General features: G+C 38.5%; 1 protein-coding gene across 4 annotated transcripts in view; it reads right to left on the bottom strand.

The window, feature by feature from the left end:
• TPD52 (tumor protein D52) overlaps window positions 1-21568 on the bottom strand; it is a 126241-nt gene that overhangs the window by 82210 nt on the left and 22463 nt on the right. For 3 of the 4 annotated variants that reach the window (XM_062570254.1, XM_062570253.1, XM_062570252.1), the window contains exons 2-6: window positions 19398-19513; window positions 17718-17866; window positions 16703-16804; window positions 9236-9284; window positions 6612-8080 (exon numbers count right to left, since the gene is read on the bottom strand). In XM_062570254.1, coding sequence (XP_062426238.1) covers window positions 7964-8080; window positions 9236-9284; window positions 16703-16804; window positions 17718-17866; window positions 19398-19513 — 533 coding nt within the window. In that variant the 3' untranslated portion in view covers window positions 6612-7963. Of the gene's footprint in view, window positions 1-6611; window positions 8081-9235; window positions 9285-16702; window positions 16805-17717; window positions 17867-19397; window positions 19514-21568 lie in introns of those variants that run through there. The other variant, XM_062570255.1, reaches the window with a different exon arrangement.

Raw genomic sequence — 21568 nt, 5'->3', positions numbered from 1 at the left:
TAAGGAGATTGCCAAGACACTGCATAAGGAATATAGATTCATTTCCTACATATCATAATCAAAGAGCAATATATTCTTTTAGAAAGCCAAACATGCAATTAATAGCTTAAATTCTCCCATTAGGCAAGAATAAGTAACACAAAAACTTTGAATAGGTAATATGAAGAGTTATTTTATTATCTTTAAGAATGTTTTGTTAAAAAAAATAGTGACAAGAAGTTTAAATGCCCTTTTTAAGTTCCTGAATACTTTTGGAAAGGAACTTCTGACTGAATAAGTTAAAAAATTGTAATTTTGAAGGAATACCTTATCATCTCTATATATCAAAAATTAATCACTATCATGCTCTGATACCATCCCACTTGAAACTGACCATTTCATAAATTACTGATGCTTTCTTGAGTAGTATTCTAAAACTGCTACAAAACAACCTACAGATTAAACTACTTACTTTTCATACAACAATCCCAAGTGCTTGGGCATGCACATTATTCACATTATTATACAAAACTTTCTGTAAGGTTACAAAATGAGTATTACAATCACATATGTGAAAATTAATTAAACTGCATCTGAAAAGAGGAGATACAATTATACAGTTTTTAAAAATACTCATACGTGCATAAAACATGAACAATTTAAATACTTAGATTTAGAGAACAGAAAATATGATCCATCTGATAAATTCTGTTCATCAACTTAAAAAACAGCTGCAACATTAATGAGAAGCACTACCAAATAAATATAATGCATTTCTGCCAAGATTAAAATATCAGAATAAAGAATGAAGATTAAAAGAAAAAGATTTTCAAAGCTTCCTAAACAATTCCAAAATTGGGAAGCAGGAAGCATGGAATTTGTCCCTTCACTGTGGACTGGAAAAAAAAGCATCTTCTTAATAAATGCTTTCCTGTAAAACATGTTATTCGAGGAACTAAATAGGAAACATCTCAGTTATGTTGTATTTTTCCTAAAACATCTAGAAAGAAACAATGCCCTCTGCTGCCCTGGAATTAAAAGTTCACATAAAGCCCAATAAACCTATTCCTTGTTCAGCTGTCTCTCCCTAGTGGTCATACAGCACTCACAACCTAATCCATGAAAAATGGTGAAAATTTAAATACACAAATAAATAAGTAAAAAAAAAAAAGTATTATTTAATAGTAACATAGGCCTGACATTTTGTATCCTGCTATTAAAAAGCAAAAAGAGCCCAACAGAGCACTTCTATCACATTTGCGACCTATTGCAGATCAATGGCAAAGATGTTATTTTAAGTACCCATTTCTGCTTAAAACAGGTATTTGCCACCTTCTAGTCATCCACACGTTTTTTTAAAACCTTTCTTACACCATTTAGTTCACACAGAAGGAAAAGATGTTATTTATTCTTAACTAGTTACTTCATTTTCTTGGTAACCTAGTACATAGTTCAGTAACTGTTTCTCTACCAGTATCATCAAAAATTATCATGCCCTTCCCAAAATGAAAGGTTTCCCACCTTCCAGGCAGACAGCTTCAATATATGTATACTCAACAGAGAATGCCTAAAGCACTTCCCTTTCTTCTAAAATACAGTTTTCTTTATGCAATTCCACACAGGGGAATGGATAAACTTGTCTTCTCTATGTTGAGTTTAAAATATGCAAGCTTAGACATCAGTAATACAAAGCAGCAAAAAGCAGTAACAGACAAACTACCTGTGGTAGACAAGGTTAACTATCACAGTGTTTCTCAGAACACTTCATTCACCATGGCACTAATCTTTAACAATTTTAGTCAACTTTTCAGCATCTGCTCTACATATTTCACTATTTTCAAAATGGTTACAACAAAATCATGAACTGAACATGAAAAACAGCATGCAAAGCCCTAAATAAGGATACCCACATAACACTAAATAATACCAGGCAACTATGAAGTAAAGTCAGTAGTAAACATATGCTGCTATGTCTGTGAAATTATCTAGCAAAGAGTATCATCATGCTTTTTAAACTATCTAAAATGAAAGCACATCAATATACCCATTTATCAAATTTTCTACCATATATAAAAAAAAAAATCATTCCCTATCAAACACTGTAACACTAACACAGTTTCAAAAATACGGGGGAAAAAAAAGCCTTGTTATCCATGAAACCAGTGCAGAAAAGTCACAAAATCTGTCTGTATGTTTTTTTCCCTCCAAAGAAATAGAGATGCTAAGGACCAAATTAACATATCCATGCTTCTACAGCCAGAGCACCAAAAACCCAAGAGTATTTTACGCTCATCTATTCACCAGCAGAGATACGGAATATAAGCTTTTCTCTAGGTGTGGCTCAGCTAGGGGCTGAGCAAAAACACATTCCTCCTGTTGAGGGGAAAAGATCTTGTACATTCATGGATTCCAGAAAGGGACAGCAGCCAGAGCCACTTCTTTTTCTCCTCAAAAGAGGATGTTGCTCTCTTTAAAAGGATCCAAAAGGGCTCTCTAATGGTTAGTTTTTCCAGCAAGCAGCAGTACATCCATCAAGATTGTCCAGCTCTACACTGCGTTAGCATCTGGATTGCTCCTAGCTTTACAAAGTTTACATGCCAAATACTGTACTTCCTGCCAATCAAAAGTAAGTTGGAATTCATGAAAAGAAACCTCGAAAGAACCAAAAGTTGCAAGTCCAAGCACTCTCATTTTCCTCTTGTTTCTGTACACCATCTTCCCACAGCTTGCTTACTCTCAACAAAACCCACTCCCTCTTCCACACAAGAAAAGGACCCTTCCTTTTCTTCCACTTCCACTTAAAAGAACAAACGAATAGATCAAAGAACAGCTCAGAAGCACTCAGGGCAATCCTACTCCATCTCATTGTTATGTTTCTAACATCACTGTGCTATCACAAGGAGAGATATTGTTTTCCTCTTGTTCATGTGAGAAAGTAATTCAGTAGAGCGAGGAAAAATGCAGATTTGTTCCTGCTCTTCATCTTATACTCCTAGTTTGATTTTGTACTGTATTATATGTATTTATAAGTATATATGTGTGTATATATACACACACACAATATATATATATATATACACATACACACATATATAAAAATATATGTTTTGAGTTTATGTTGTAAAAAAAAATTGCTACATAACATTGAAATTCTGAGGATTTTCAGAAGGAAGCTGCAGACCTACTACTACGTAATGAAACTCAGATTCTGACATGCCAGTGTTGGTTCAGTACATATAGAGAGCCTCTAAAGGCTTGAAGATAAAATTAGAAAAGAATAAATTCTTAACTTCTCACTTCAAAAGAAATCAGGAAAAAAAGAAAAAAAGAGTCCAGTATCTTCTACAGCTAGATCAACTGGATCCATTCTTAAATTCTTCTCTGTATATCAGCTTTAAGTTATCATTTGAGCCAGAATACTGGGTTAGACCGACCTTCAATCCCAGCACAGTCTTGTTAGTATGGATATTCATTGAAAAACGGAGTGTTAACAAATATTTGGGATATCTCGTCCTGGATTCAGCGACTGAAGACATTTCTAATTCTATATTCCTAGAACTAAGACAGACCTGCAATACTAATTCACAACTTTATTCTCATTATCTTACCTGTCACGACACTTATCCTCTCAGTAATGCCAGTACCTCATGGATCAAACAGAACTGGAAGAGGTATGAAGAGTGACAAGGATGAACAACAGTATGAAATTAACTTCCACATGAGAAACAACCCAATAGATCAAGATTTTTCAGTCTGGAAGAGATATTCTGCGCGCATTAGTATGTTAGTACACACACATCACTTTTCTTCTGTAGTTCCTTAGATGCTTTTTACTGGCCACACTCACAGCCTATCCTGTAGGAAAATCAGCACAACAAAATTAAAGCAAGATCTTCTAGAAGAATTTAAAAAAATCTCCAAGTTGATTTTACCCAAACTCATTCATTCTTTCACAGATCTCAATCACTCCCACTTTCTTACCCGCATACTCACAAGCACCAAGAAGCATGTATCTAACTAGTCTCAGCAAGATTGCATGGAAGACAAAAGATGCCAGCTTTCAAGGCCTCACCACATCTCTGAGGGGTTCTTCTTGATTGGCAATAACAAACTAGTTTTTGGACAAATGCTTTATATCCTTTACAAGTCAACAGTTGTTCACAGGCTCATCCTCTGCTTCAGAATATTACTTGCTTCAGTTTCAATAAATATTAGGTTATGCTGCTGCTTCTCCTTGTTTGTTTGAAGTAACTGTTTTCACAGCGGTGTAACAGGAAAAGGAATGGTATATGAGAAATGCTGCACCCTTGTTTCCATCATCCTATTATTAGGATGCAAGATCTGCTTTTGATGAGTCATCTGTGCTGTGGCCTTATCAGACCGATGGCCTTGACATAAACATCACAATTCTCGATTTTACTGCTAGGAACAGCGTGCTGGGGAACTGTTTTGCCTCCTTAGTTAATACTGTTTCGCCTCCCCCTAGTTATGCTGTTTCTTTCACATACTCACATTTCCATTCCTGTTCCCCTTGTACTAATCTTAATATTTGTTAGAAATCTTGATAGTACTGGCCTAACAGGGCTTCAATCGGATCTGCACTTCTTTTATGAAAAATCTTCTGCTTTCTCTCTATTTGTATAGAAAAGCCAGGACATAGTTTTGCTTGTATATCTGTGTCTTGTATTTTAAACATTCAAAGCTACTTGCATGTCTTCTTTAAAAATGAGTTAGATATTTGTATGAATACCTTTAAAGAAAGCATTAAAATGACAATATTTTTGTAAGATTGAGAACCAGTGAGAAAGGAAATAAAAAATAATCTGAAGATTTGATAATTAGCAAAGAAGAAAAAATAGTAACGACTATTCTATATTCACTGTGAATATAGACAGGTATATAGATAAAGGACTGTTATGGACAAACATAACCTTTAAAAATAGAACACCACAAAACAAAACAAACACGTTAGTTAGGAGCACTCTGAACATAAAAAAACATGACAAGATCCATACGTGCCCAGGACATTTAGGGCAAAATATGAAGGAACTGACAGAATTCAAAAATTACAGTGAGAAAGGGAAATATTGTAAAACAGAAGAAATAAAAGCACTATGCCATGAATACAATGCTACCTTTAAGTTTTTGGTTTTTTTTTTTTTTTTTTTTTTGTTTGTTTTGTTTTGTTTTCCTAAGGAAGTATTGCAACAACGGTTTAGCATGATCTTAAGGAAAAGAAAACTGCTACGGAGATATAAAGCACGATTTATAGTGGCCAAAGCACCCCCGCAGACTCCCCGGCCACGTTCGCCCCCGCTCGCTGACCGCAGCAGAGGCACCGAACCGCCCCCAACGGCTGCAAGCTGCGCACGCGCCCGCGGGAGCCGAGCCCGCCTGCCCCGTGCGCCTTCCCGCTGACCCGCTCTCGGCTCCCTGCGAGCGGCGCCTGACGGCAAGACCCCCACGCACGCACGCCCACGGGCCCACGCGCGCCACGGCCCGCCAGGCCCCGCCCACACGCGCGCACGTCACGCCGAGGGCGGGGGGGGGAGAGACCACCCCCGCCACGTGACCGCCGCCCTCCGCCTCGCCCTCACCTGCTGCGGGCCGGTGGCGGCGGCGCCCGGCCGCACCTCAGGCCGCTGCCGGGAGGGCGCGGGAGCCTGCGCGCCCTCGGCGGCGCGGGCGCTGCACCGCCGTGCGGCCGCCGGCAGCCCCCACGCCCCTCTCCGCGCGGCGGCGCGGCCCCAGCTCGGCGCCGCCATCATTACCGGCGTGCGGAGGCGGAGCGTGAACTCCAACCCCGTGCGCCTCGGGGTCACCGGCACGCGCCGCGCACCGCACGGCGCAAGCGCGCAAGGCCCGCCCCGCCCCGCCCCGGGCCGCCGCCATCTTAGCTGCGGCGGCGCTGCCGCTGAGGTGGGTCAGAGCTGGGAGCGCTGGGTGAGCTCCAGCGCTGCTCCTACGGGCATCGGGGCGGCGGCAGGGCAGCGCTCCCGGCCGGGACGGCTCAGAGCCGCCGCGCGCGGGAAGGAGCGGGTCTGTCTGGCACGCTGAGCCGTAGCGATGCCGGCAGTCTTGCCTCGTTTACGTGTAAGTAGGTCTGCGTGGTGATTTTAACCCCGCTCGGCCCTGCCTTGGCCTGCCCTGCACGGCCCTTCAAGGTAGAAGTTACAACAACAGAAACCCCCCGTCCTCCTCCATCATCAGAAAGCTGCACTCCCAAGCTAGCAGATACTTACACAGATGAAGAACCCTGACAGCAAGGATAACGTCCCACAAGGACCTGCTTTGTGTGTTGTTGATGCCACAGTGGAAGAGCTCTGCTCTTACTGTGCCAGTCAACTGTCACCTCTGTTTCTTTCCCAGCAGTATAGCTGTCAATGACTGTGGGTATGTTTCTGTAACACATTTTGTGAACTTTTAAAAGTAAGCTTATAGTTAGGATAGCAACTAAAAGGCAATATAAGCCTAGTCTCTAGAAATACCAAATTCATCCAGGTACTGATTTCCTGTAGTACAGTAGTATTGATCTGTATCAGCTCTATGGTGACAGAGACCAAACTGAATTCAAAAGACTGTTTTGGTTAGAAATAAGTTACTCTTCTTACATAATTCTCCAAGACAGTACATTCCTCACATACAGGCTTTTATTAAGCTTCTCATGTGTAATTGAGCATATACACTACATCTGACATGCTAACAAAGTTGTCAGGAGTCAGTACTTTTTCCTCCTAATTTTCCAGACATTTGTGGCAGTTGGAGTTCCATGGATTTCACACAAATGTTTCAAGATCTGTTTCCAGTTCTAAACGTGGTGATAGAACATTTGCGAAAAGTTGTAATCTTACAAACATCATATGCCAGAAACATACAAAATACAAGAATTCTGAAGAGAACTTACAGTGGATAAAGCAACAGGTAGGAGAACAGATCTTGTAAGATGTCTATGCTGCAATATGACATGGTGCACCTCTCAAAAGGGATTTCTGTGGCCTTAAATGGGAGTAGGGGCACAAGTGGAGCAGGCCTTAACATAATTTTTTTTTTAAAGGCCTACAGTGAAACTTAAGCATTTGAGAGCAATTGTCTTGATGTCCAGAAAACTAAAAAACTTTCATGGTCAGGCTTACACCTACATTCCATGCTTTGTTAGTGTAAATGTACACCATCATGTGTGGTTTAAGATGAATCTATTCACAACAGATCAAAAGTTTCAGACAAGTATATCAGTACACATTAAAATCATGTACAAAACATGAGGTTGGAAGGCTTATTGTAGACAAAAGTAAACCAACACTATCAGGCATCTTGCTTCCACTTGCCATGGTCAAAAATTTCCCTAGCTGGATGATCCACAGAGAAATCAGCAGTTTCAGGTGTTGTGTATTACTCTATCCACATCTGTTGTATTAGGAACAAGCTCTTAATACAGTGTATTCCTACATATCTGTAATCCTACTGTGAATAACTTAAGTAAACCATGTTGAAGCAGCAGTCCATTCTTTAGCTGGGAGTGATCTTCCTAGTTTATATCCCATGTAAGCAATACTTAACTGAAATAATCACAAGGGAGTGAAGTAACAAGCTTCAGTTTGGCAGAAGCAGATTTATAATGATTAAGTTAAACAGTAGTTACAGACTGAAAAGAAGTTATGTATCCACAATATATGTACAGTATAATTAACTTCTCCAAAGAGTATTTTCAATGCTATATTTTAAAGGTTGCCTTTAAATTAGGGATAAGTCCTTTAACTGCTTGAAAGGCATAAAAATTCCCCTTCCCACACGAAAACCCAAACAATGTATTTTAGTTTCAAAAATATTTTGAACCCACAAACAAGCTTGATATCAATTAATCTGGTAAAATAGCTATGTGCTACATAAAAGCACATCTGATGGAAAGAGCGCAAAGAACGTTACAAGTGTGCTTAGTTTTTGCTTGCAGCATCTGGCAGTGGGTAGCAGGACAGAGGCAGGAATCTCAGTGGGTCTCCTCCTGTGTCTGTTCTGCAATGGTTTCTGTGGCACTAGCGTTGGCAGCAGAATTCAAAACTTCTCCAAAGTCTCCCCCAGCAGGTTTACTTCCTCCAACTTTAGACTAGAACACAGAAAGAGTCTCAACATAAAACTGCAGTTTTTTAGTACGCTAAGCATGGCTAACTATATAAAAACAGTACCTCTGCATCAAGAAGTTTAATAAATACTTTCAGTAGGGCAGCTTTTCCAGGACTGGACTAACTCCCCAAGAACACAAAGGACAAGTCTGAAGTGTCAGTGGAAAAGAATCAGTAGAAGCAGCTTAACTTAACAGTCTCCCTTTGGCCAGAAGATACACAAAGCATGAAGCAGCCTGAAGGCTGACATACACCTCAGTTAAAAGTGCATACAGGTATGCAGCCCTTCAAGCCATTTAAGCTTTGAAAGGTGCAGAGTTAAAACTTCTGTATTGCTCCAGAAGGAACCCCTGAATAATTTTCAGTCTCAGCAATGCATCTAAAATAGTATACTGTATCAACTACTCTAATTTTGGGGGTAATGTGCTTGCTTCTCAGCACAGTACCTACTCCATGGAACAGTATGAATGTTAGGGCTATTTAGTCCTCTAGAGAACTGTTAGTTCCATGTGCTACTGCTTCCATGCTTCTCATCCAACCCAGTGTTTGCAAAAGAAAGAACAGTCAGATCTGGTTCCAGTCACACATATTGGCAATTTTTAAGGTGATTTTTCAACTGGAGAAGCCATTAATGGTTGCTTCTGGCACTTAGGGCCTTCTGGATTTGAATTTACTCATACATGCAAAGACCTTACATACTTATGTCAGAAATGTAAGACAAACCTCCCAGGCTGTATTACTGTGTAGAATGCTAGTTCTTAGGTGGCTTGGAAATAAAAGCCTAGACAATGTTTTTAGTAGGGCAGCTTTTCCAGAATTGGACTACCTCTACAACAACTTAAAAGACAAGTCTGGATATATAATACTAGGTATGTTATATTAGCCATTTGTGCAGGTTAGACAGCTATTAGTTTTTAGTTAAGTGCATCTTCCTATAAAATAGGCATCCTGAGCCTCTTACATTCTCATATCATTAGGCAGAGAAGCCATTTCCTTAGTACTTAAAAAAGTCATCTAAGCACTTTCAACAGTTTACCAGTGACTAAAAAAAAACAAGTATCCAGAGTCTACTTAAGTGTTTTCTTCATATATACAGATCCACAATCATTCAAAAGTTTTAATTGTGCAATTGTGCTTACCTTTAAGTTTTCAACTTTTTCTTCAAAAGATTTGAAAGTTGAAGAATTTCTAAAGCCAAAAAAAAAAAAAAAAAAAAGAACCAGAGTTAAAACCATGTCTGGTTAGCCTATAAATATCAGAAGACAAGAAAGAAACAGTTGCATTTTATGTTTTCAGCTTTTTTCTTTGTTTTTAAGGGTAACCCAAAAATAGTTTAGATGCAAATCTCCAAGAGTATTACAAAATTGAACATCAAATTTACTCAAGTTGCAGTTCATTTTTATCTTTGAGCCAAACTACTCAGAAAAAATAGAAGTCAGCATTGTAAATAAGCTTTGCCAGTCTCAATGGTGGGATCTTTCATCAGAACATATAAGATAGAACTAGGAAGTGTTTTAAATTTAACTTATTTTTGCTACTGATTTCACAGGCTTCTTGCTTAAAGGATTTGTTTCAGAAAAGCCCAGTCATCACTTCTAATTAGCCTAGTATATTGCTAAAGAAAGCATGTTATGATAGAGGTTTTTTGCTTGTTATGGGAAAACCAGTTCAATTTAATAAGCTATGTGTTCAATTAACAAAACCATGGTTCACATTGTTTTTTTCTGCTAACATGTTAAATTCAAGGGAGACTCCTGCTTTCTTTTTAAGTGCTGGAGACAGCTGTGATCACAGACTGTAAGTACGGCATCTGAAGAGCAGAACAGCTCAGGATTTACAATGCTGAGGGCCAATGCAATACTATTATGGTCTGAAGAGTTGCTATATGCTACTAGCTATTGGTGCTATCTGCAAATTTGTGCAATAGCTTGTGCACCTTAACCTTTATGCAGAATGCTTGCCTTCAGTGGACCAGGAACTAAGGACTCATAGCAGACTCCACAAAGTATTACCGTGTAATATGAAAGAAAGGAGGCTTTTTTGAAAGAGGTCTTAAGCTTCCTCCCCACCCTCCGCCCTTTGCTTGGTATTTGTGTAGATCACCCACATTTAGCAGCTCTCTCATTTAGGAAAATACACAGTAACAGTAATCAGCACATATATCAAACCAGACTCTCTCAGGGGACTGAGGAACACAGAGCCAAGCAAGAGCAAAGAAAAGGCAAGCAGTAAAGTCAGCAAGAGACTTTTTTGTGAACCACAATATTTCCTACTCATTTTCACAGACAGTTCTAAAATAGTTGCTAAGCTATTGTCTTCCAGACTTGAAATCAATTAGTAGTACTACATTTCTAATGGGCTGGGAAAAGCTGTTTCAATTCCAGGAGCAGTAAAAAATTGCACTTAGCTGCAATCCAGATGTGCAATAACCACTAATATTAAGCAGAACTAAAACAAATTTTATCCTACACTTTAGTACTGGTAATTCATTACAAATAATTTTTTATTACTATTTATTAGTTTATTAGATTTCAATTTGACTGGATTCCACACATTAAAATAAATACAGTCAGCATGAATTAACATACATTACCTCATAATAGGCATGCTAATTGAATGTTGTATGGAGCGTATACTAAATGCCAGCATTAAGAAAAAAGAAAGCAAGAGGTTAGTTTAAATGATTGACTGAAGAAATTTGCTTAGAAAGCTGGTTCTGGTTTACCTCTAGTAAACAGCAAAATATTCTTATACAGTAAAACCTTATTTATTTATTTATTTTATTGCTTGGCCATGCACACACTCAAGTACAACAAAGCAAAAGCTGCAATGACTACCTGTCCCCAAGTGCCATGCTTGTTAACAAGTTCATACCCTGCATAGCTGCAACAACCTAATTAAGTTTTTCAAGCAATGAGAACAGTGCTACATTTCCAGTTTTGACAGTATCACATAGAAAGTGAATACTCAGGAGTCTTATTAATCAACTAATCTTCCCACTGAAAGAATTAGTCCTACATTCCAAAGGCTTCTAGGCTCAATCCAGTATAAAGTTTCCATATTCATTAATACAAATTATCTAGAGTGAGCGGTCACATCAACATATATTCAAAATAGGGTTAAGCGAGGGGGAGCTAAGAGGGAAGAGATTGTTTGTTTTACCAGACTGTCCTAGTCTCAACCCTGCTTTTAAATTTGTGGAGGATTTCTATAACCTGCCAATATTGCTAGACGCTTACTGTTTAGTTACAACACGTATCTATTCCTATAGGTTGAGTGGATATAGATTAAGCAGCTTTCAGATAGCTTCAGCAATACCTGAAATTTAATTTAGTTCCATATTCTGGAAAATTCTTATTTGCTCTTGATACAAATTAGTCTAATATGTTAAATATTTCTTGTAAAATACCACAAGATCAAGTTAGGAAAAAAAATGGTAACAGTTTTTCAGAACTGGGCTTTATAAAGTCTTTCAAGAGAATCCTTGGCCAGCAACTGCTGGAGGCAGGGAAATCTTACACATGTTCCAGCTCCAAAACTCAAATTAATATCTCAACACAACAGAAGCTATGCTCACACAGGCAAGAAAGGCTCCATGTTCATGGCACATGGAATTTTAAGACATTCTTTCTGCAGGCTTGTCAGTAGAACACAAGAATAAAAAACACCAACACACATAAACCAGTCCCCTTCTGGTTGGTAGCTGAATGCACAACTTAAGATTGTTTTGTGGGTACAATATACTGAGAACCAGATACTCGAGGGCCAAACACTGTCCTGCCACATATCAGTAATATTAGCCATGTTTCACCTCTTTCCTCTCACCCCATTCCTGCTGCTTTTCATCTTTCCTGATCATTTGGCTTCCATGAAGTTTGAGCATGTAGAGGATGGCTCTCTTCAGGAGCATCATTTATACTCCCTGTTCTGCTCTGTGGACTACTAGAAATTCTGATTTTGCTAAGTGCCAAGTTTTAAAACAAAACTAGGCTGAAACTGTGTAATTCTATTTGTTCAGCTATGGTTAGCCACTTTCCCATACCCTGCAAGAAGTGCTGTTAATGTTTAAGACTAAAGAGGGCAAAGGATACCTGCTTTGCCCTCTATATTACAATCTGCAAACCAGCTCACATAGAAATGCAGCTATCTATGGTATAGTGCAGATCTTGTTCCAACAGCTGTCTAAAGAAATTTAATTCAGTTCTATATAGATCATTTACTAGACAAGTTATTTGTATATTTGTGAAGAGCTTACTTGCTGTTGTACAGCTTATGTATTCTTAGAATCTGTTTTGTAAAGTCTCACCATACAGTTTTAGCGCTGACAGATTTGGTTTGCAAGAGAACTGTACTAAATCAAGTGCACTAGAGCTGATTCCCCCCCCACCAGTCAAATCATCCATTTTGAAGTAGTGCAAAGAAGCAAGATTAAATTTTATAAAACTTTACAAAGAAGAGAATTCCATTTTTCTTTTCCCAAATTATGGAATGCCACATTAAGGCACTCATTCAACTAGGTCATAAAGCTGGGCAGTTTGAGGACTAAAAAGACCATTTTACAACAATCACAAGCAAACCTTCAGCTTAAAAGGAATAAAAACAAGAAGAACCATGGTAAGTTTTTTTCCAGTTTTCTCTGTATTTTCTGTTGCATTAAAAGGTTTGTAACACTATACATGCACGGGTTTTATAGTTACTACATTGACTCACATTTTGAAACTGGACAGTTGCAGTATGCCAAAGTCCCTGCCTACAGGGCAGAGGCTTAAAAACTCATAAGCATTAGTCAGTTGGTGTTGTTAGTTAATAGCTAGGTTTCCAGTTGATGATATTTAGGAGTCAATGATATATCAGGTTCCAAAGCAAGCAAAGAAAGTTATTCTACAATCTCAAAACAGGGTGAGGATAAAGACTTCAACTCCGTAATTCCTCCTGTACTGCATTCATACTATGTGCAAAGTCATAATAACTGCTTAGCAGTTTGTTCAGAACTGCATCTTGGTATTTCTGCTATTTCCCACACTGCCTACACAAAGATGGCTAGCTAATCAAGATATTCATACAAAGGACAATAAAGGTATTAAGAGAAACGTAGTAAGGGACAGAGTTAATTTTCAGCATAACAGAAAGAAAACAGGAAGCATGCAGAAAAAGAAAGCAATAATGCACCGACTTTGCACAAGTCTTCTCTCTCCTTCTCTATTTGATTACTTTTCATATTCCCAGATCCACTAGTGATCTTACTCCCTTTTACAGCTCCCTCCAAAATCACTTCACAGGGCACGAAGACCTGCATATGATATTTGCTGCATGGAATATTTGGAAATAGTCCAACACAGAAGCAGTGTTATTACAGCTGAGGAGTCTCTAAGCTAAAACAGTAAGAGAAGTAATGATGAAGAGGCCACATGAGAATTTAATAAGAATATTCATTATTTTTTCAAGTATTGGACTCATCAGCTCTTAATTTCTTGTGCAGTCTTAAAAGGAGACACCAGTTTACTGGTCACGTAATCCAGGGACCCAAGTTCACTGGCTGTTCAGGTTTCTATTGCCTGCTCAAGAGCAAGAAAGATGTAGAACAGTACTAATTCCCCTCCACTCTTCTCTAAATATATAAATAAATAAAAACACCAACACTATTCCTGAATTTACAGCCATTCCTAGAATTTCTATTGCCATCATCCTCCTTGAGGAGCACACCAACAATGCAATCCCCTTGGCCTTATTTCTTACACTCCCTGCTACTCGGTGGCTGAGTTTCTGGTGGAGAGTACTCAACACCAATCTAGCTGCTAATTTGGGTAGTCAGGATACTCTCACTGGATGTTGAGATATTAAATTCTTGAGACCAGAAGAGAGCTTTGAGCCTGTGCTTGCTTGCTGGAACAGTCTATTACTAGTGGGGAAAACACCACAGCCTTAAGGAAGAAAGGTGAACCCTATTAAAGCAAGCAGTTGTTCTTTGCATCCTAAAGGCACAGACACACCGTCTAGTCTCCCTCTGTCATACTCATGACAAAAGGGAGGTATTTTAGACAGTCTACTATTCCTGTACTTGAGCAAATTGAGCTCACTTCATAGAATTTCTGCTCAGAAACTGCTTCAGCACTGAGACAGAATTCTGTTACTGTCCTGTGCTACCCATCTTCCCAGATTCTCCCTACAGAGGAGCCCAATACCTACATCCTTAAATATCTTATTGCTGCTTTTAGCTATTCACTGAGAGGATACAAAGAAGATGGAGCCAGAATTCTTCCCAGATGTGCACACAGATAGGATGAGAGGCAATTAACAGGAGCTGCTACCCAAGAAATTTCAATTAAATAAGAAAAAAAAATCACCAGGAGAATTGTCCAACACTTGACCAGTTCTCCTGATTATAGACTCTCCACAGTTAGAGAGACTTCTAACTTACATGGACAAGGCTCTGAGCAATCTGATCTAGTTAGACCACTAAGTAGGAGGCTGAACTGGATGACCTCCATCTACTGCTATCCATCCAGCTACTTTATGATTCTGTCATCTTTCATTCTACTTAACTCTGAGTAAGCAGCAAGAGGAAAGCCAGCTTCAGAGACAGTTTCACACTGACCATGTAGAATGGGATGAGATCAAGTTACAATGGTAGCACAGAGGCAGGAGAAGGTATTAGAAATGGAGCACTCCATATTAAACACAGCTCTTCTGATCCCTACTGACTCCCATTATAACTTTTAAGAATAATTTGGGTATTTTTTGCAAAGTCATCAGAATTTAGATTGTACTTCCTTTATATACACACCTTTTACACACAAGCATTTGGATAAGTGTATCATCCTTTAAGTGCAAGTCATTACTCCTTTACAAGCATCAACTTTTAGCTTGCAGCCTTAATATCATAGGCCACGACTTAAACGCTGTTACAGTTAACTACTGACATCTTTATATTGACTAATTGCTTAAGTAAGTAGATAAAATGCCAGGCCAGACAAGGTAACTGAACTATTCAGTATCTGGAGCTGCTAAAGTAATCATTCAAAGGACAATTTCACAGGACAAACTATGAACACAGAATGTATAAACTATTTTGCCTTTAGACTCTATCAATTTAGATTAGAGCCACAGTGCCAAACAACTGCTGTAATAGACACCAAGAGAGGCAACTACTATTCTATCAAGGCACAAACACTGTACAAATAGAAGAGGAAATTCTGCATGCCATTGACCTCAAAACTGTCCTCTCTCTACCATTTTAACAGCTTCCTTTCTTATGAAAGGCAAAGGTAGAGGGAAGGGGGAAAAGGAAAGAAAAAAAAATAAAAACGGGGGAGAGAAAGAAAGAAAAAGAGAGCGTGCAAGAAAGTGAGAGAACACACACATGGGAGAGCAAAACAGAGAGCAGAGCATGTGTCATTGATTACATATTTTTAAGAGTCCATGTTCTGGGATACTTATTAAGTGAACATGAAGAAATATCATCCCTGACATTAGAAGAACTACAGTTTTATGTTTCCTAACACTGGAGAAAAATGTTACCTTTACAGACAAAAAGTCATTTAAAGATTTTAATGGAGACAGTCTGTCTACATGCTTTGTTTTAGTAACAGTTCTTGTGCCCACCTTACCTAAAAGAATGTGAAAATGCTTGCAGTCTGCACAATGCCAGAGTAAGCATTAAAGAGAGAAAGGAAGTTCTGATAAATCTGAAGCAAATTATTTAACTGTGTAGCTGCACCTCAAAGTGTTTTTTCATTAGATTTATAAAAGCAAAAAAGAGGTTAATGGCAGCATTTTAAAACAGAGGGCTGATTTTATTACATTGTTTTCCAATGCAAAAATATTCCCTTATAATGTATTATTTTTATTTGTCCAATAATTGAAAAAATAAATTTGATCCACTCTTCATGATAAGTTACAACCAGAGATGAGTAGTTTTATATGTTTCAAAAGTAAGACTTATATAATCAAGCAGAACAAATGTAAATTAAACGGATGAATTGCATTCAGGAAGACTTTTCATGAAGCTCATAACACATAGTGCTAAAAATGACCATCAAACTTTTCATGAAGGGCTGTCATTTGACACATACGGTCAAAATAGTTTTTGTATGCTGATATAGAAGAATTACAAGTACAAATAGTAATAAAATCAAGCCATTGCTAAGAGATACAACAGTGTAAAAAAAAATAAACATGACTTAAGGAATCCAAACACACTATACAAGACACAAAAACAAAAAGTTTAAAGACATTCAAAAGTTCAAGTGTAGCATTCCACCGACTGAGAAAGCCAGAGAAAAGATACGACAATGCTATATGCAAGTACAAGTGAAGACACTGCCACCTTCAATGTTACCAGAAGATCAAGCACAGTAGCAATGGAGGAAAAAGCACACATTGGTTCTCTTGCACATGTAAAATACACACTACTCAACTCTTCTGCTTAAGTGAGGACACACAAGCACATTTTGCAGTGAGTCATTAAGTGCTCCTAAAACAGATGCTGAGGGTTCTGATAGATTAACGCACCTAGCTTTTTACAAGTTAACAGCATGGGCTTATTTCAATGATTAGCTGCTTAAATTAAAAAATTCAACTACTTGGGAAAAGCTGAAGAAACCTACTTCACATCTTCAAACTTCTTGGTTATGACTGAGCCAACAGATGAAAAAGCAGCAGAGGCCTTCTGACCAGCCTGAGACAGGGTTTCTGAGGTTTTCTTGTATCTGTGTTCAAACAAAATCAAGTCTGTAGTTATCTTAGTAGAACACAAAAAGGAATCTTTTAGTGTACTTAAATTTGTATCAAACCCAAACATATATTTCAAATTTTCTGGGACCAAACAAGCTACAAATAGATTAGATTCATTTCTTTCAGTCTCTTTCAGCTAGAACAGTTCTGCCATCTCAAATTTCAGATCAAATTCACCAATGTTCAAGTACCACCACACCCTTAAAGCAATTGTAAGCAAAAATGCTCTAATGTCATTGGTATTTTATTTATCTGCAAATCATTAGTGCTAGCAACCTGCTACTGTAGGACTTTTAAAAATAAACACCCTAGACACGCACAGGAAAAAAGAACAGAAGTTTGTGTTGTTGTGTCACGTATCTGAAATCTTACACAGAATGGTTTTGTCAATAAACTTTACCATAACAGTTTTCCTAGTAAGAAGTACATCTTATGGAAGTCTTTAAAAGTCATTAATTGCAGTAAGAGGCAGTTCATTCCTGTCTTTAAGCTAATGGTTATTTGGCAAGAATATTAACTGTGACTTTGTATTCTTCCTGCATGAGCTCAGTTTACCATAATTTTTCAGTTTGGAAGAGAAAGGGTTATTGGACTTAGAACACCTTGAGCACTCCCTGAGTACTGCTTTGTTCTAGTACACTTCTTGCCTGACAAAAATCTCTCGTATTATAGTCACTCATTCTCATTTTGCACAAGATGATATGGTTAATAGTAGCCTTCTTGGAAGAAGACTACAATGATTTCTCCAGGTAATTTTTAGTGGAACTTAACTATTTATCATCTATCTATACTCTAGTCCCACAAGAACAGCACAGTTAGACACCACACAAGAACCATACAATTTTCACCCCAACCAGTGAGATAAGAGTATCATAAACTGGTACATACGCTGTGGTTGATGTGACATCTTGCCAGCTTTTGGTAATGTTCTGCTTTAGTTCCTGCAGTGAGTTAATTCCCAGCTTCCTCTTGATTTCTGCTAGATGCTTCTCTTTGGCAGCTAACACTTGTGAGAGTGTCTGGATTTCCTCTTCTACCTACGGCAGCAGAGTTGATGATAGAAGTTAACAAGTGATCAAAGCAGCCATTTAACTTATGAAAGCATCTACTAAGCATCAGTCATAGAGAAGCTGACATGTTTCTAATGTTGCTTCAGTTACTTCAAAATTCTGAAAGGGAAATTCAGCGTGCTCTACAACAAGAGCCAGTTGGACACAAAGAAATATACTTGCAGCTATTCCTTTTACTGGAATATGCAAAAGGAAATTGGTAGCTCTAAAAGACAGGACACCTAGAGACAAGATGGTTGTCTAGACCAGATAGACTAATGCTATCAAAAGGCAACTACCCTATGAGAAGCTTAAAGACCAGTCAAACCTGTGACCATCCTCAAGCCCCTATTTTTCTCTCAAGTCAGAAGTGATAGCAAGTTAAAACAGTGCCAGGAAGCTCAGAGCCTATCTGTTCTTTGCACAAGTTTTGTCTCTTTGCTCAAACAAAAAGGTTCTTTTGTGGTTTAATCTAGCAATTTTGGGCAGGATCCAGCCATGGCAATCCCTTCCCGAGTCTTACAGTGCCATTTTGTGGCCTGTATAAACGTGACAGAGGCACTAAGGCCACATGTATAAAGGCAAAGGCATATATCCAACTGTATTTCCTCATCCCAATTGGATCAGCATTTTTAGGATGGCAGGCTGACTAATCATTTAAATTAATTTATGGGAATAACAGCATCTTCAATGCATCTTTATTTTCAACACCTCAGTCCAGCGTGATGTACCTTAGCAGGACCAGACTTTCTCCATCACCTTCAACTGATTGGTTTGGCATTGAATAACCCTCAGGACTAAAACCAACACTGCATTAAATAGCTATATTGGCATCTCACAGCCAACCTTGGCATACTGATCTTAGGCATAAGATCTGTCTTGTATATCTGTTAGGGTCCTAAAGTCACATAGAGCTGCAAAAGACAAAAGCCTGGCCATTCAATGCAGCTTGAGTTTATCAGCTTTGAAATGCATGTACCAGAGGTTTGAACGTTTAGCTCTCCTTTGAAGAATGCTACTTTAACTTGCTCTTAAAAGTTAAAAAAAAAAATCTGCTACTATAAATTAGGGATAAGAATAGTTACATGGCTAGCCATTAGCAAGGCAGTGCACATAAATTACTGCAAAGTGTCCCTCATGGAAATAACAGGTTCAGTTACTCCACATCAGCTGAGACAATACTTGGTTTCAGCTTCCAGCCTTGTGTTCTTTACTAGCTTATTCATCTCCTTCTCACTTGAGATTAAAAAAAAAAAAAGACATTTATACACTGTGGTTTGAGTTCTGTGTGCTAAGTACTTCTAGCTCGGTTCCCATAGGAAGAACTGGACATTCTCTTCTCTTTGACGCCTACTATTTCCCTCCTCCAATACAGAGGAGTCCTGTACCCAGTTTTAGACACACAAATGAATATGCAAAGCATTAACTCTGTGTTCAGTTATTTCAGCAACGACATTACTGCAGATTTTCCTTCTGAAGACCTGCTTGAGAACTATTTGCAAGAGACAAGCAGATTTACCTTAGCAAGTTCTTTTCTTAGTTCGTCCTGCTCTTCTTCTGACAGTGTTTCCGACATACTAACTGTAGCAGCAGCATCCTCTCCAACCTCAGGTATGGAGTCAGTTCGCAGCAGTCCTTGAGGTGAATAAACCATTAAAGGTCACATCATCATATGTTTACCAAATGGACAGCAACTGGATGTTAATGTGCATCCTTTTGGTGCCAGAGCACAGGTGAAACAGGTGAGAGGACAGCAGAGTCATGGTCCCCAAGCACTCGGCACGCAGGAAACAGGAAGGCATTCCACTGACTTTCTGCTACCAGGTTGCTTTAAAGCTCGGTGTAATCTCACTGAGCTTTAAAATCTCAGCTTTGACTATAGAAGGAAACCAGAAACATGCTATAGAAGGGAACTGGAAACATGCCGAGAACAACCTGGCCCACTGCTTTGATAGAAAACACAGTAACAGAGCACTCTCTCTCAACTGTGGTTCACAAGCAACCTCTGCGCTGGAATTTATGTGCCTACTGCCCTATCTTGCTCAAGCAGCATGAAACTCTGGCAGTGTCAGAAGCACTGAAGATCAGTACAGAAGGCTCCCTCCCCTTCACTGCTCTTTGGATCAGAGAAAAATGCCTGTTCTTAGCGTACTGATAACTGTGAAAGGGGTTACACTGCTAGTATGAAGCTGCCATCACACCATGCTCAACCTCTCTGTCCCCAGTAAATGGGACCATTGCAGCTAGCAAGGCACAAGTACCACAGAACTAGATGTAAGCCACTGCTTTCCTCCAACTTTACTGCATTTTCATTTTAAACACCTTTTAATGCAGTGAACAGATTTTGAAGTATGAGATCCCACTTTCAACCTTTGTAGCTGAAATTTAGACATAGAGTTTATCAGAATAAAGGAAAACAATACTAATTTGCAAAGACACCAATTTGCAGAAAAACTGGATATTGGAATGGTTCTGCAGTCCCCAGACTGAAAGACTATTCAAGAAGTAACAAGACAACAGAGTATTCATGAAGTTGTTTAACAATTAGTACTTAAATGAAAACAATCTTAATTTGTTTTCGTCTATTTTAAGGGGGGGTTTTTTGTTTGTTTGTTTGGAAGGAGAGGGGTCTGTATATGTGTAAAAATAAAGAAATAGCTAAACAAACCAGGAATGGGTTAGAGTTATGTGTAAATCAATAATAAATCAGAAATGAGAAAGAGTTGTGTGTGGATCTTTTTCCAGATATTAGCTACTTACTCTGTTAAAAACAGGCTAGCATTGAAGAGTCTAAGGTGTAACACGATAATAAACATTTTCTCTTTCCCTTCATATAGTTAGAAGCATACTTATCCAGACAAAATGAGGACACATTAAGTAACATACTCTGACTAGTCAGTATAGCAATTAATCAGACAAAATTCCACCACAATTATAGCAACTTGTGCTGGCATTGCATAATACCATTTGGTCCAGGAATCAGACAACTCAAAGAGCAGCAAGACCACTACTATGATTTTACTATTAGACTTGGTATCAAATAGCTACACCACAATCAACTGAAAAGTCTGGAAAAAAAAAGATTTTGCTAGTCCAAAATTATCTGTACATATTCTGTGAAACACGTTCCTAGCAGCTGACAAGCCTGAAAAGCAGAGTCCTTTTTCCTTGATTCAAGTAAAGCTTGATTCCACAAATTCTTTCCATAACTGTGTTTTCTGCCTGTATTCGTATCCAGAATACTTGTCCTCTATAAGGAGGACTCTACTCGGACAGAACATTTTTAAGCGTTAAATTAGCCATGGAGTAGACTGAGAAGGAAGCGCATAGAAATAGAAAGTCACTCAAACCCCATTCTGCAAGCTTTTATTTATGAAATCTATTCCACATTTTTCCAGAGATGTCTGTCTGTCTTCTGGACTAACATAACAGAGTTTCTATAGGTTTTCTGACACACTTTTATGACAAGAATCCAGGGAGAATGTTTTAAGACTAATGCCCAAACCAAGCACAGCGCTACAGCACTGAACAAAAAAGGATTAATGCCCATGTCCTACAAACTTTATTTATATATTCTATTAGCATATTTCCTCAGCATCAAGCTGTCAAAAATGCCTTTTGTTTTGTTTTGTTAAATTGCTGTTTGTGCTGTTAGTCACTGTAACTAAAGGAAAATGGTAATAATTCTGA

This window comes from Rhea pennata, chromosome 2 (assembly GCF_028389875.1).
Source record: "Rhea pennata isolate bPtePen1 chromosome 2, bPtePen1.pri, whole genome shotgun sequence".
NCBI lineage: Eukaryota > Metazoa > Chordata > Aves > Rheiformes > Rheidae > Rhea > Rhea pennata.
This window is presented reverse-complemented; position numbering and strand designations above follow the sequence as displayed.